The sequence below is a fragment of the Hyperolius riggenbachi genome, chromosome 5 (assembly GCF_040937935.1).
Source record: "Hyperolius riggenbachi isolate aHypRig1 chromosome 5, aHypRig1.pri, whole genome shotgun sequence".
NCBI lineage: Eukaryota > Metazoa > Chordata > Amphibia > Anura > Hyperoliidae > Hyperolius > Hyperolius riggenbachi.
This window is the reverse complement of record NC_090650.1, coordinates 176,374,309-176,390,547: the sequence shown is the minus strand read 5'-3', so window position 1 is coordinate 176,390,547 and position 16,239 is coordinate 176,374,309. Positions and strand designations below refer to the sequence as shown.

At 45.4% G+C, this 16,239-nt stretch overlaps 1 protein-coding gene across 14 annotated transcripts in view; it reads left to right on the top strand.

Annotated features, from left to right (window-relative positions):
* CTNND2 (catenin delta 2) overlaps positions 1-16,239 on the top strand; it is a 2,713,436-nt gene that overhangs the window by 1,074,199 nt on the left and 1,622,998 nt on the right. For all 14 annotated transcript variants that reach the window (XR_011020838.1, XR_011020837.1, XM_068236432.1 and 11 more), the window contains one exon: positions 11,778-11,910. Coding sequence is in view for 12 of the 14 variants with exons in the window: in XM_068236432.1 (XP_068092533.1) it covers positions 11,778-11,910 (133 nt within the window). In the remaining 2 variants the exon portion in view is untranslated. The remainder of the gene's footprint in view (positions 1-11,777; positions 11,911-16,239) is intronic.

Here is a 16,239-nt window from a genome sequence, read left to right as displayed (position 1 = left end):
TGGCCAGGCAGCACACGGGGTCTGGGAGGGGGGGGCAGCTGCGGCGACGCGTATAGCGGCGGATCGGCGGGTAGCGGCGGCGATCAGACACTGCACGCAGCTAGCAAAGTGCTAGCTGCGTGCAGCAAAAAAAAAATTATGCAAATCGGCCCAGCGGGGCCTGAGCGGTGCCTCCCGGCGGCATAGCCCGTGCTCAGCACGGGCTTACCGCCAGGGAGGTTAAAGACCATAGCATTAGGGTTGGTTCAGACGGACGTCTGCGGAACGTTTTTTAAACGCCGCGTTCAGATGCCCGCGTTTTTTTTTTAAAGAATGTCAGCGTTTAATTGCTAAGCTTTTAATGGCTTTTGAAGGCTTTTTCATAGCTTTCATATAGTAGCGTTTGCGAGCGTTGCATTTTCTGGGCTTTTGCTGGCTTTTACAGGAAGTGGGTATTTTTTAAAAGGAATGGGCTTGGTTATGTGTCTGCAGGAAGCGGAAATACCTTTGTACTTCCTGTACTCCAAGTGCTGGTGACATACTTTGCCCTGAGCTCTGGTTTGTATTTGGAATTGTGTTTTTCTTGCTGGAGATATGGATGAGATTCAAGCTTGCCTTGTTCAGCTGAAGCTTGTGGCTCTCAGGGCGCTTCTGTCGAGGCCTCCGACGGGTCACAAGGTGAGTGCTGGGAGGCAGTGGGTTCATCCTATTGTTGCAGAGAGATCCAGTAGAGGTGCATTTTGTCTCTTTACCACGATCTCAGAAGACATCCTGCTTGTTTCTTTGGCTACGTGTGGATGACCGTGGATTCCTTCGATGAGCTGTTGGTTCTGCTATCTCCTTCCCTTCAGAGGCAGCATACCAACATGCGTTCACCAGTGAGTCCTGCTGAATGTCTCCTGGTGACACTGCGGTGAGTACATCTACCGTATGTAGTTTATTAGGTGTGTTATCGGGGTCTTTTTGTGTTTTTTAAGGCTAATTTTTGTTTTCCATTTTTCTAGATTTCTTGCTATGGGTGAGACTTTTGCCTCTTTACACTACCAATTTTGTTTGGGTAGATCAACTGTGCAAGGGATTGTTCATGACATGTGCCAGAAGATATGGGAAGTCTTGCAGCCAATCTTCATGCCTTCACCGACCGAGCAGTTGTGGAAGGATGCTGCAGACTCCTTCCTTAAAAAGGCTAAGTTTCCAAATTGTGTTGGTGCCGTGGATGGAATACATATTCGGATTCAACTTCCAAGTGGTTCTGGATCACGGTACTACAACTATAAGAAGTGCTTTTCGGGGGTGCTCATGGCAGTTGTCGATGCCAACTATAAGTTTCTGACGATCGATGTAGGATCATATGGCAGTACTGCAGATTCCAACATCTTCCGATCGTCTATCATTGGCAGCCGGTTGTACAATGGTACTTTGAACCTTCCGGGGCCTACACCAATTCAGGAAAATGGAGAGCCTATGCCACATGTGATGGTCGGAGATGAAGCCTTTGCACTTCATGTCAATTTGATGAAGCCATACCCAAAGAGAGATCTGGACACAAAGAAGAAGGTGTTTAATTACCGTCTCACCAAAGCCCGCTGTTTTGTGGAGTGTGTCTTTGGAGTGTTGTCGAACAAATGGTGGGTTTTCCACAGCACTCTAGTGATGACCCCGGACCATGTTGACAAGGTTATCAAAGCAGCATGTGTATTGCACAACTTTGTGCGTGAAAAGGAAGGGGTGAATTATGAAGAAATTGTGGATGCGGCCGTCATAGATCACACTGGCAGCTTCGTATGTCATACCTCAGCAGCTGGAACTGTACGCAACAAATTTGCAAATTATTTTGTGTCTCCTGTGGGAACAGACCCCTTTCAGTACAGCCAGATATAATTTTTTTTCTTTTCTCTATGCTATGCTGTAGACTGTGTGGATGTATGTTCTGTTACTGCATGTTGCCTGCAATAGCTACATGCAAGTTCCTGGAAAAATCCTTGGGAGCAAGCATGCGGGTATAGTGGAGCTTGGGGAAGCAGCAAAATATGGCATGCTAGTCCATATTCTGGTGCTTACTTACTTTCTTTGTAAGGGGGGGTGGGGTGGCGTGGGGTGGTGTAGGGAAGCAATAGCCGCATGCAAGTTCCGGGAAAAATCCTTGGGAGCAAGCATGCGGGTATAGTGGACCTTGGGGAAGCAGCAAAATATGGCATGCTAGTCCATCTTCTGGTGCTTACTTACTTTCTTTGTAAGGTAGGGTGGGGTGGCGTGGGGAAGCAATAGCAGCATGCAAGTTCCTGGAAAAAATCCTTGGGAGCAAGCATGCAGGTATAATGGACCTTGGGGAAGCAATACACTTTGAATAAAGTGAAAACTGACACTGTTTTTCAGAATAACTTTTTTTTTTATTAAAAGACTTAACAGAAAAGGATTTCCTTTTCAATATTAATAATATATTAACTGTATATAACTGTACAAATGTTAAAAATAATATATATTTACAAAGCCATGGTGTGTTAACAACAGGCACAGGAGGATAGCCTGAGAGGGCAGAGGTCTGTGGCTGATGTAGAGAAAGTCCATTACCTCATGGGGGACCCTGTGTCTGTGGCCTGGGGAAAAGCAAAGTCTCAACCCAAGCCACAGACAGATAGTCCTGCCATAAGGGGATGGACCATCTCCACCTCAGCCACACATGGAGTTTACAGTGGTAGCACATACATGTGTATGCTGTGTTAAAATAGTAGCACACACAGTTGGAGGCACAGGAGGATAGCCTGAGAGGAGGCACAGGAGAATAGCCTGAGAGGAGGCACATGAGGATAGCCTGAGAGGGCAGAGGTCTGTGGTTACGGAGAGAAAGTCCATCACCTCATGGGGGACCCTCTGCCTGTGGCCTGGGGAAGGCAAAGCCTCAACCCAAGCCACAGACAGATAGTCCTGCCATGAGGGGATGGACCATCTCCACCTCAGCCACACATGGTGTTTACAGTGGTAGCACACACAGTAGCAGGCACAAGAGGATAGCCCAAGAGGGCAGAGGTCTGTGGCTGACGGAGAGAAAGTCCATCACCTCATGGGAGACCCTCTGCCTGTGGCCTGGGAAAAGCAAAGTCTCAACCCAAGCCACAGACAGATAGTCCTGCCATGAAGGGATGGACCATCTCCACTTCAACCACACATGGTGTAAAAATTCAGTACCACACACAGTTGCAAACAAGCTAAAACAGTATCATTATATATCTTCAATTATTGGGGTACAACTCAGAGACTCCATTTGTAGAGAGGCAGATACAGCCTCTGCTGTGCTTCTCTCTAAACTTGTACTGCTTGAAGATGGTGAACGCAGTTAAACGTGGCCTGTCCTTGGGCTTAACCCTGCGTGTGACTACTTTGTTGTTGTTGACTGTATTGGTACCAGCTTGTTTGATACGGAGGTACCATGTGTGTGTAACTGCCTGGAACATAAAAAGATGGCCCTGCCTCCTGCGGTGCGTGACCAGACCAAGTCTCCCTTGTTGGCACACTACTAGTTTTCCTTTGCATGACGAGTGTGAAAAGTTTTTGCTTCATATCATCCCATTTTTCTTTTGGGACTTCCCTCGCCTCTTCTTCAAGTGCCCTGAAAAATGTCCCAAGGCTGTCTTTTGGCTCCATGATTTGTGCCACACTTTTTTCTACATCTTTGATTAATGAGACAACGTCGACATTAGGTTCTGGCCGAACATTTCTGGTGCAATTTCTCCTAGGCCCGGGTATTATGGGCGAGCTAGGTCTTTGCGCAGTTGGTGTTGACACAATAGTGGACTGTGTGCTTACAGTCTCCTCCAGTGACTCCTCCTCTGTCTCTCGGTTCTCAGAGGATGATCTTGCTGAGGTGTTGTGAGAGTCCAGACTCCCGCCATCTTCCTCCTCAGGCTCCTCCTGTGCCTCACTTTGCTGTACATTAGTAGTAGTTCTGCAATTATAAGAAAATAAATAACAAAATATATATTATATTGCAATAAAAAGCAGAAAATTATAACAACTATGTTGTTGGTCACGTTTTTTTTAATTTACTTTATTGTTGTTGTTTTTTTTTTTACCTTCTCCTCTCCATTGTCCTCCTCAGGAACATTAGTTCCTCGAACAGCGGATGGTTACGGTAACGGGTCGGAGCTTGTCCACTGCGGTTTTCTCGGCTGTGCCTCAAATCCTTTGAGTATCGGTCTCGAATGGATTTCCACTTCTTCTTTAACATTTTTACTGAGGGAAAAAAGGCAGAAAAACTGAGGGGAGGTACAATGCATTCAGTGGGACAGAGGGGAGGTACAATGCATTCAGTGGGACAGAGGGGAGGTACAATGCATTCAGTGGGACAGAGGGGAGGTACAATGCATTCAGTGGGCCTGAGGGGAGGTACAATGCATTCAGTGGGACAGAGGGGAGGTACAATGCATTCAGTGGGACAGAGGGGAGGTACAATGCATTCAGTGGGACAGAGGGGAGGTACAATGCATTCAGTGGGACAGAGGGGAGGTACAATGCATTCAGTGGGACCAGGGCAGTTTCTAGGCTAAAATGCACACAGTGCGAGAGTATAAAAATTGCGCACTCCCCCCCGTGCTGGAGCCAGGTATAGGTGCCTGCAGTATAGGTTAGCTAGGTCTAGTTGCACTCAGTATAGGTAGTGGGCTATAGGTTCCCCCAATATAGGTAGCCAGGCATAGGTGCCCCAGTATAATTGCCCCAGTATAGATTAGCCAGGTAGGTGCCTCCAGTATAGGTATCCAGTATAGTTCAGGGGCGGACTGGCAATCTCCCCCCAGGCCACCTTTCATTCAGTGATTTAGGGTAGGTTTGGTGTCTGGTGTATTGGGGTTTGTTGTAAGGCAATGTGAAACTTGAGGCTAGCTGATAAAAGTGCAATCAGAGGACAGGCAAGCTGGTAAATACACACAGCATGATGCAGAGCTTGCCTGAAGGGTCCGTGTGCAAACATCTGTCTGGTCTCTCCCCATTGTTATTATGACTGCATGTGTGGATAAGGTGTTATACAAGTTAAAGTTTTTGACAGTCCCTAGAATCCAGGAGGGCTACTTTCTGACTTGTGTGAGAGACTAGCAGGGACAGGAGTCCTATTACAGGCAAGTAGCCTCTGTGTGATGTGCAATACATATAAGCTCTCTGCTCCATCTCAGGCTATTCTCAATTTCTCTCCACTCCTCTGGACTAGTGCACGCCAAAATCGCAATAGCAATCGCTAGCAATTTGTGAGTGTGATTTTGTGAAACGATTTTCAGAGCGTTTTTTTTTTTTATGAATTGCTCCAAAAAATGCTACATGCAGTGTGTAGCATTTTTTGGAGCAATTCATTAAAAAATAGCTCTGAAAATCGCTTCACAAAATCACACTCACAAATTGCTAGCGATTGCTATTGCGATTTTGGCGTGCACTAGCCCAGAGGAGTGGAGAGAAATTGAGAATAGCCTGAGATGGAGCAGAGAGCTTATCTGTATTGCACATCACACAGAGGCTACTTGCCTATCATAGGACTCCTGTCCCTGACAGTCCCTCACACAAGTCAGAAAGCAGCCCTCCTGGAGTCTAGGGACTGTCAAAAACTTTTCAACTTGTATAACACCTTACCCACACATGCAGTCATAATAACAATGGGGAGAGACCAGACAGATGTTTGCCCACAGACCCTTCAGGCAAGCTCTGCATCATTCATGCTGTGTATATTTGCCAGCTTGCCTGTCCTCTGATTGCACTTTTATCAGCTAGCCTCAAGTTTCACATTGCCTTACAACAAACCCAAATACACCAGACACCAGACCTGCCCTAAATCACTGAATGAAAGGTGTCCTGGGGGGAGATTGCCCCCCTTCCCCCCTGGCCAGTCAGTGTAGCTGTATACAGTGCTTCCCTGAACTAATTACTTTGCAGTCCCCTGGGGAGAGGGAGGTAGAGTTCACAGCGCCCTTTGGCTGTCTGCGCTCAGGGCTGCCGCACGGCTGCACGGCCCCTAGAAACGGGTCTGAGTGGGACAGAGGGGAGGTACAAAGCATTCAGTGGGGCACATGTGAGATACAATGCTATCAGATTATACAGTGAGCCACAGTATACACTTACAAATGTTGTCTTTAGTGGATGCGCCTCCCAAGCGCGTACCTTGCGGATGCTATTGCTGTATTCCGCGTTGCTGCAGTCCCAAATGGCAGGTTGCCCATGTATTTGCTCCACCAGCTCTCCCAGCTCCACCGAGCGCTCTGCTGCAGCCGCCATTGCTGTCGCATGTGTCATTTCCTCTCCAATCGCATTGTGGTTCCTTCTTCTTCCTTTCTACCCTTCCGGCCGCTCCTCCAGACGCCTCCACAGGCTTTTCAGTGGATTTCAATGGCTTTCGCGCGAGCTAAACGCGACGCGACGCAACTGCCTGCCAGAAGCAGCATGTCGCTTTCGAGCCTAGGCGCGACGCCGGGATCGACCGCCAGGCGTTTATGAAAGCGTGCAAAAGCCAGCCATAAACGCTCCCATTCACTTGAATGGGAAGGCAGTAGATCCCACAAAATGTTGCGTCTGAAAGCCCGCGTTTAATGCCGCAAAACCGTCCGTCTGAACCAGCCCTTACATAGGTTAACTACACAATCAATACAATGATGCAAGCAAAAATAAGAGGCACTCAGCGTTGATGATACTGGCAGATGCTGTTTACTCCTTATTGCCTGATGCGTTGCACTTTATTCGGAGTATCCAATAAAATTGTTTTGACTGAAAATCCACAGTCATATGTTCTGCTTGGAGGAGGTAAGTCCACCACTACCTCCTCTATTACCAAGATGGGTTTTTAAGTTATTTTAGTGTGTTTTATCCTGTTGGCGCCTCTGTTATCCTATTATCTGCTGATCTATTTGACTGCAATAGTGGACAGTAGGGTGATGTAGCGGTTACTGCTCTCGCCTTGCAGCGCTGGGTCCCCGGTTCGAATCCCAGCCAGGTCAACATCTGCAAGGAGTCTGTATGTTCTTCCTCTGTCTGTGTGGGTTTCCTCTGGGCACTCCGGCTTCTTCACACATCCCAAAAACATACAGATAAGTTAATTGGCTTCTTCCTAAATTGGCCCTAGACTATGACACATACACGACTGCACAATACATACATAGACATATGACTACGGTAGGGATTAGATTGTGAGTCCCTCTGAGGGACAGTTAAGTGACAAGACAATATACTCTGTACAGCGCTGCAGAAGATGTTGGCACTATATAAATACTAAATAATAATAATAGTGGTTCAATAACACCACAACCAAGCATGCAGCCTAGTCAGTCATATCTGACAATAATGTCAGAAACACTTGATCTACATATGCTTGTTCAGAGACAAAGGATCAGCAGCATAGCGATGCAACTGGTATTGCTTAAAAGGAATTAAATATGGCAGCCTCCATATCCCCCTCAGGAGAACAGTGGGAACAACAGGAAAAAGCAATTTGTCGGTGTTCTAGGTGCTGCTGGTAAATAGGTGTGATACCTGCGGGCAGGGCTTGGCCAAGGCAGAGGCTGGAGAGACGCCTGTCTCTGGGCGAATCACCGTGAGGGCACATTTGGACTGGCGCCTGTGGATCATCCTGTATCATAGTAAGCCATCACAGAGATGACAGGCTCGACGGTGGCTATGGTGTTACTGTTGCTAGGCAACAGCAGGAAGCAGTGCAGTAAATGGCACTAGCTTCCTGCAGCGTTGCTTGGGTCTAGGAGGAGGAGCCCCGAGTGACTGACTGAAACATTGTGGAACCAGGGAAGCCTGGCACTGCTACTGCCCAAGCAAGGCAGTAGAGAGCGAGTGCCTGTGATCTTCAGAGGGGCGGTGACATGAGACAGGTACCAGATACATGGTAAGATCAGTAGTTCTGTTCCACCCCACAATATAGCCGTAAGCAAATTTCACCTAACACAGAGCACGGGGTTTTATATGAACAAATTCTCTGTTTATTCTTCAATCAATGATATCTTCAAAGTTGCGGACTGTACATATGGACATCAGTACAGGATTCCAAATCACATAAAAGACTGCCTATGAGACAGGTACCCTCTGGCAGCACTGACCTTTTATTTCCGGTAGACAGTAGACTGGATCTGATGTAGATATGGCCCCTACCCTGCTGCAAGATGGAGATAGGGAGAAGTAGACATAGGCAGTGAGAGAGAGAGTGAGAGTGGTGTGTGTGTGTGCGATCGAGGAGGCATGCGGCCGTGGCTAGGCATGCACAGTTGTCCGCGACTTCTGGGGCTGTAGGGGATGGGACGAACACTAAGGGAATTGATAAGCCCCATGTAAATATAAATCCATATGCATGAAAAAAGGGCGCCGTGAAAAAAGGGCCCAGCTGGAAAACGAAATGGCGCCGGTCGATAACGAAATCTGATAATGATAAACCTCGTTGGCAGACTTGGTTAACGATAAATACCGTTATAAAAACAGATGGGAAATAATAACGAAAAGATATTAACATTAAAAAACCCAGAACCCTCCCCTGGTGGTGCCTTAAACTAACCACTCCCCTGGTGGCGGCCTAACCCTAACCACCCCCTGGTGTTGCCTAAAACTAATTGCCGCCTGGGTGGTGCCTAATCATAACCACTCCCCCTGGTGGTGCCTAACCCTAACCACTCCCTCTGCAGAAACACCTTTTTACTCATAGAAACGATATCTTTGATAACGTAAAATCTGTACATACAAACAAAATAATATGATAAAAACTATAACGTTGCAAGCTTCTAAAATGATAACATACTTGAATAACTTTAATGTTCTAATGTTGCTAATGATATTTTTCGCGGCACCCTTTTTTCTGCTTCTTTCCCAGTATTAATGATCATTGCATTAGAGTCTATGGCGGCACTCTTTTTGTCCACACTCTGCAGGCGCACTTTTTTCCTGCTGCCTCTGTTGTAATGAATACAAGTTATGCACGCCCCCTGCAGGCTCTGTGTGCTTTGTTTACTCCTCACTCTCTGCTCTGTTTCAGACAAGATTGATGTAGTTTGTGAGGCTGAGGGAGGAGGGAACTGCCTAAGAAACTGAGAATCCCAGACTGGAGTGCAGATAATTCACTATGTAATAAAAACTTGTAGTATACTGTAACGATATATATATATATATATATATGTATATATATATATATATATATATATATAAATATATATATATATATATATATATATATACACACACACACACACACACACACACACACACACAGTGGTTTGCAAAAGTATTTGGCCCCCTAGAAGTTTTCCACAGTTTGTCATATTACTGCCTCAAACATGAATCAATTTTATTGGAATTCCACGTGATAGACCAATACAAAGTGGTGTACACATAAGAAGTGGAACGAAAATCATACATGATTCCAAACATTTTTTACAAATCAATAACTGAAAAGTGGGGTGTGCGTAATTATTCAGCCCCCTTTGGTCTGAGTGCAGTCAGTTGCCCATAGACATTGCCTGATGAGTGCTAATGACTAAATAAAGTGCACCTGTGTGTAATCTAATGTCAGTACAAATACAGCTGCTCTGTGATGGCCTCAGAGGTTGTCCAAGAGAAAATTGGGAGCAACAACACCATGAAGTCCAAAGAACACACCGGACAGGTCAGGGATAAAGTTATTGAGAAGTTTAAAGCAGGTGTAGGCTACAAAAAGATTTCCAAAGCCTTGAGCATCCCACGGAGCACTGTTCAAGCGATCATTCAGAAATGGAAAGAGTATGGCACAACTGTAAACCTACCAAGACAAGACTGTCCACCTAAACTCACAGGCCAAACAAGGAGAGCGCTGATCAGAAATGCAGTCAAGAGGCCCATGGTGACTCTGGACGAGCTGCAGAGATCTACAGCTCAGGTGGGAGACTCTGTCCATAGGACAACTATTAGTCATGCACTGTACAAAGTTGGCCTTTATGGAAGAGTGGCAAGAAGAAAGGCATTGTTAACAGAAAGCATAAGAAATCTCATTTGCAGTTTGCCACAAGCCATGTGGGGGACACAGCAACCATATGGAAGAAGGTGTTCTGGTCAGATGAGACCAAAATGGAACTTTTTGGCCAAAATGCAAAACGCTATGTGTGGCAGAAAACTAACACTGCACATCACTCTGAACACACCATCCCCACTGTCAAATATGGTGGTGGCAGCATAATGCTCGGGGGGTGCATCTCTTCAGCAGGGACAGGGAAGCTGGTCAGAATTGATGGGAAGATGGATGGAGCCAAATACAGGGCAAACTTGGAAGAAAACCTCTTGGAGACTGCAAAAGACTTAAGACTGGGGCGGAGGTTCACCTTCCAGCAGGACAATGACCCTAAACATAAAGCCAGGGCAACAATGGAATGGTTTAAAACAAAACATATCTATGTGTTAGAATGGCCCAGTCAAAGTCCAAATCTAAATCCAATCGAGAATCTGTGGCAAGATCTGAAAACTGCTGTTCACAAACTCTGTCCATCTAATCTGACTGAGCTGGAGCTGTTTTGCAAAGAAGAATGGGCAAGGATTTCAGTCTCTAGATGTGCAAAGCTGGTATAGACATACCCTAAAAGACTGGTAGCTGTAATTGCAGCAAAAGGTGGTTCTACAAAGTATTGACTCAGGGGGATGAATAATTACGCACACCCCACTTTGCAGTTATTTATTTGTAAAAATGTTTGGAATGATGTATGATTTTCGATCCACTTCTCACATGTACACCACTTTGTATTGGTCTTTCACGTGGAATTCCAATAAAATGGATGCATGTTTGTGGCAGTAATGTGACAAAATGTGGAAAACTTCAAGGGGGCCGAATACTTTTGCAACCCACTGTATATACACATATATACACACACATCACTTCCTGGTTAGTGGCCATGTGTTTTGTTTGTAAATACTGCGTAAAACTGGTGATTAACAGCCAGGAAAGCGGCGGGGAGCAGCAGAAATGGCAAAGAGGGATCCAGGAGATCACAGTGACTCGATTAGTATGTTTTTTTATTGTACAAATCACACAGTTCAGATTCTCTTTAATAGTGCAAACAATAGGTATATTTTCCAGGGATTATTATACAGCAGTATTGGGACTGTACATCGATCCCTGGCCAAAGTGTTGCCACTTTCACAAAGCTTCAAGATGGTCATTACACACTGCATACTGACCAACTGACCACCTGGAAAGCCCCAGCAGAAAATTCATTGCCCTTTCTTTTGATATATGTAAATTTACACCATTGGTAGATATGTTATCTGTCATTTAAAGTGTACCTGAGATGGCACTGGGGGGGGAGGGCGGTCAGATATACATGCCTAGGGCTTCCTTCAGGCTGATCGCTCCCTCGCTGTCCTCCTCCGCCTTTTCAATCTTCTCAAATTGGTTGCAGTAGTATAGTGCAGTCACAGCAGGGAGTCGGCTATGGGAGCACGACGAGGGCCTGTGCGCAGTAGGCTGTGGACCATAGGACTTTCCAAGGCCAATTTTAGTAGATCCAGGAGGGGGATGGCAAGGAAGTGATTGACCTGTAGGGGACTGGAAGAAGGTATGTATACCCCCCCCCACACACACACACACAGTTTTTGACATACCTAGCAAGTTTGGTTTTTATAGTTTGTATGGGGGCTTTGCTATTAATCACAAATGTCAGCACCATTGACTTCAGTGCACCTGAAAATCTTGGCCTCAGCCTGTTCAATCAAATGGCCAGCCAAACTAACACTACTGGTTACTTTTACCTAAATGTGGGATTATAAATAAATGTAGTTGGTATAATAATGTAATGGTATTTGTATGTTTACAGAGAGTTTGGGTGGAGAGATCCAGAACTTCCAGAAGTAATACAAATGTTACAACACCAGTTCCCTTCAGTTCAGTCAAATGCAGCTGCCTACCTGCAGCACCTCTGTTTTGGAGACAATAAAATTAAAGCAGAGGTAAGTAGCATAGTTTAATATGGTATAACTTAAATGATGTATTGTTCTTGCACTGCTTAAAGGGAACCTTAACCGTGATAAAAAAAGTTTAACTTACTCGGGGCTTCCCCAAGCCCCCTGCAGCCATACTGTACCCTCGACGGCCCTCAACTATCCTCATGTGCCCCTCCGCGGTTAGTTTTGTTTTTGACTGACTGAGAGTCGACCCCTCGCTACGTGCATCCTTGTACGCATTACCTTTGTCAAGCGTGTCTTGCGCAGGACGAGTTTGACAATGTAACGCATACAAGGATGCACGTAGCCAGGGAGGCGGACGAAAAATGAAACTAACCGTTGGCGGGGCACCAGAGGATAGTCAAGGACAGTTGAGGGAACAGGACGGCTGCAGGGGGCTTGCCACAGGTAAGTGACATTTTTTTTTTGTTTTGTTTTCTTTGTTTATCACAGTTAAGGTTCACTTTAAAAATGTTACTTTAAATATCTGGAGAACTTGCAAGATGAAATGTAATGCAAGAAGTACATTATCTACTTATTGTGGGTCCTGCTTCCTTCCTACACTGGGTTACCCAGGCTACCTATACAGGAGTCCTACTGTCTACCTACACTGAGCCCCCCGGCTACCTATACTGAGGGGGCTACCTCTTCTACAGGAATCCCTATTCCAACCCACTCTTGGTGCCCTCTGGCTAATTATTGTTATGATTTGCATAGGAATCATGCATTGCACTTCATGAACAATGCATAATGCCTAATACACACGGTACGAATTTCCGTTTGATAGATGGATCCGATAGATAAAATCTGTCACGTCCGATATTGCTCCCGATTGTTTCCGTGCTCGATTTCTCATAGCAGTGAATGGAAAAATATAAGAAAAATGAACGAAGATAAGAGATTCAAGCGCAGAATTGGGTGCGGAAATGTGCGTGAAAAACGATTAGGTCGCAAAATCACACGGAAAATCTTACTGTGTGTACCCAGCATAAGACCTGCAACCGAGCAGAAATGTCACTGTTCGGGAAATAACTGAAATACCAAGGCCAGGAATAAATGAATAATGTCAGTTTATTAACAAATGCAAGAAACATAAATACGTTACATAATCAGCAGTGTACATTAACCTCATGCACAGAAATAGAAATAAATGCAACAGGCAGGTGTATTCCATAGCCATACACATGCAATCCGGGGTATATCCGCGCCACATTTAGACATATCCCTATTGGAGACTGTCCTCAGAATTGCTCACAATCTATTCCCTACCATAAAGTCATGCAAAATTTCTAGAGTACATGTGTATGTGAGCCCAAAATGGGGGGGGGGGGGGGGGGGAGGGAGGAGGAGGAGAGGGGGGTGGGCCCCAGGCTGAAACTTCCTTGGTGGGCCCTTGGTGTCCCAGTCCGACCCTGCTTCTGGCTACCTATATTGGGTGTGGCGCTCCGGCTACCTAAACTTGGTGTGTGTGGGGTGCTTGTTAACTTTACTATGGGGCCCCATAACTTTACTATGGGGCTCCATAATCTCTAGCATTATTGCCCTACTTTACAATAATGTACAGTGGAGGTATATAGATGATGTATTTTGCATATGAAGGGGGCCACAGGAGACCTTCGCTGTTTTTTTAACAGATCTGGCTGGTAAATGTCCTTCCAACAGATTGACTGCCCATACAGATTGGAAACGTGTAGCGTTTTTGGATTTGGCAGTAATACGCTGTGGGGAAGGCTATCAGACAGACTTGTTTGTCAAACCTGCTGACCGTAATTCATTTTTGAAATTTTGCAAGTTTTCTTCCTCGGTCCACCAGAGAACACATTCCGGGAAGCAAGTTTGAGCAAGTCAGACAGAATGTTTCAGATCCAGGTGTTCGGGAGAGTCGAATGGTTGAAATGAGAGAGAAATTCAGGTGGAGAGGGGCACTCTGAACACACTTTTGAACAAAGACCAGCCTGGAGGAGACATCCTTTCAGTCCTTTTTTGCCCTGTACAATACCTGCAGTTGTAAGCTGGGGTTTGTTATGCAACATTGAGTCAGTCCTTTCCACAGATAGTTGAGTTTCATTATCCTCCACTCCTGTTCTTCAGGCCTGCCCCTACGGTTAGGGACAAGGTGAGACCTAAAACTGTTGCTCTAGCTGCAACATCCTGAAAGGGTACATCCATTTGTGCAGTCACATTCTAAAGAGAAATACTTTCACGCATCCTTCAAGGTGTGAGAAATTCCAGGGTTTTTACACTTGTGATTTTTCTTCTCCTCACACAAGTTAGCTATTTAAACTGGGAGTTCTCAACAAGATGTTTTGAATCTTTGTGGACAGTGCCGTCACACAGTGTTGCAGCTGAGAGTACAAGTCTTCAATGGGGTCCCCTTTGTCTTTAAGGGTGGGGATAGAAAAAGGGAGCTCCTTAAAGAGAAACCGTGACCAAAAATACAACTTCATCCCAATTAGTAGCTGATACCCCCTTTTACATGAGAAATCTATTTCTTTTCACAAATACACAACATGGAGAAGAGCTTGGATCTCACGATCCAGACGCTGGATGGAACCATTGAAGATGAGGTGGGTGGAGTACAGCCGGAGCAAGAAGCAGAGGTAGCCGCTAGTTGGGTCACAGTTAGAAGGGGTAGGGGAAAAAGTGGCAGGGAGGCTAGTCCCGAGTTGTCCCTCTCTAATAAGTATGCTTGTTTGCGTAATATTGGGGAGGATGATTCTGGAGTAGCAATGCTGCAGCAGGATGTGCCCCTTAGCAACCAAGGGGCGGACTGCTGCAACGAGAAAGGGAATAGGAGTGCAGCTAAGGCTAGACAGGTACTAGTGGTAGGGGATTCAATTATTAGGCGCACAGATAGGATAATCTGTCGAAGAAACCGTAAATGCCGTACAGTCTTTTGCCTCCCGGCTGCTCGGGTTCGGCATGTAGCGGAAAGAATTGACAGATTACTGGGTGGGGCTGGGGAAGACCCGGCTGTCATGGTACACATTGGTACCAATGACAAAGTTAGTGGGAGATGGAAGGTCCTCAAAAATGATTTTCAGGTACTTGGAGATAAACTTAAAGCAAGGACCTCCAAGGTAGTGTTCTCTGAAATACTGCCAGTGCCACGTGCTACATCTGAGAGACAGAGGGAGCTTAGAGAGTTAAATAAGTGGCTGAGAAATTGGTGTAGGAAGGAGGGGTTTGGGTTCCTGGAGAACTGGGCAGACTTTGCAGTCGGCTACAGGTTCTACAGCAGGGATGGGCTGCACCTTAATGGGGAGGGTGCAGCTGCATTGAGGGAGAAGATGGCTAAACGGTTGGAGGAGATTTTAAACTAGGATCTGGGGGGAGGCGGGAGGACAAAGTCTCAATACGTAGACAAGATAAGGTAAAAAGACAGTGGGAGCCTAACATTATGGGGGGTGGAGAGGGGGGTGGGGACAGTGTAAAGATTAAGGAGGTTGGTAAAACATCAAGTAGCCCATTTCATGTAAACAAAATTGGTAAATGTGGTGGTAAAAATATAAAGTGCATGGTAACCAATGCTCGGAGCCTTGCAAATAAAATAGACGAACTAGAGTTCATTCTGAATGACAAGTGCTATGACATTGTGGGAATAACCAAGACATGGATGGATGAAAGCCATGACTGGATAGCTAATTTAAAAGGATACAATGTGTTTAGGAAGGATAGAACAGGGAAAAAAGGTGTAAGGGTTTGTCTCTTTGTTAATAATTCTTTTACAGCTGTCCTCAACGATGAGATGGAGGAAGATTGCGAAGATGTGGAGTCAGTTTGGGTAAATATTCATGGTGGAAATAAAAGTTTCCAATTGCTTATTGGGGTATGCTATAGGCCACCTCATATTAATGAAGCTGCAGAACTGCAATTACTACAACAGATTGAAAAAGCTGCAAGTAAAAATGAAGTCATAATTATGGGTGACTTCAACTTTCCAGACATTGACTGGAGTATTGAGGCTACCCATTCTGGTAAAAGCAGCAGATTTCTGGAAGCACTACTGGACAATTACTTGACTCAAATGGTAACGGAACCACCTAGGGGGAATGCGTTACTGGATCTGATAATTTCTAATAGACCAGATAATGTATCAAATGTGCAGGTTCAAGAACATTTGGGAAATAGTGATCACAACATGATAACTTTTGATCTGGTGACTGATAGGCCACCTGGCAGCGGGACCACTAAAACTATGAATTTTAGAAAAGCAAAGTTCAATCAAATTAGGCAGGCACTAAGTTTGGTGAACTGGGATAATGTACTACAAGGGGAGGACACTGAAGGGAAATGGCAAGCTTTTAAACTTATACTCAATCAATATTGTAGTAT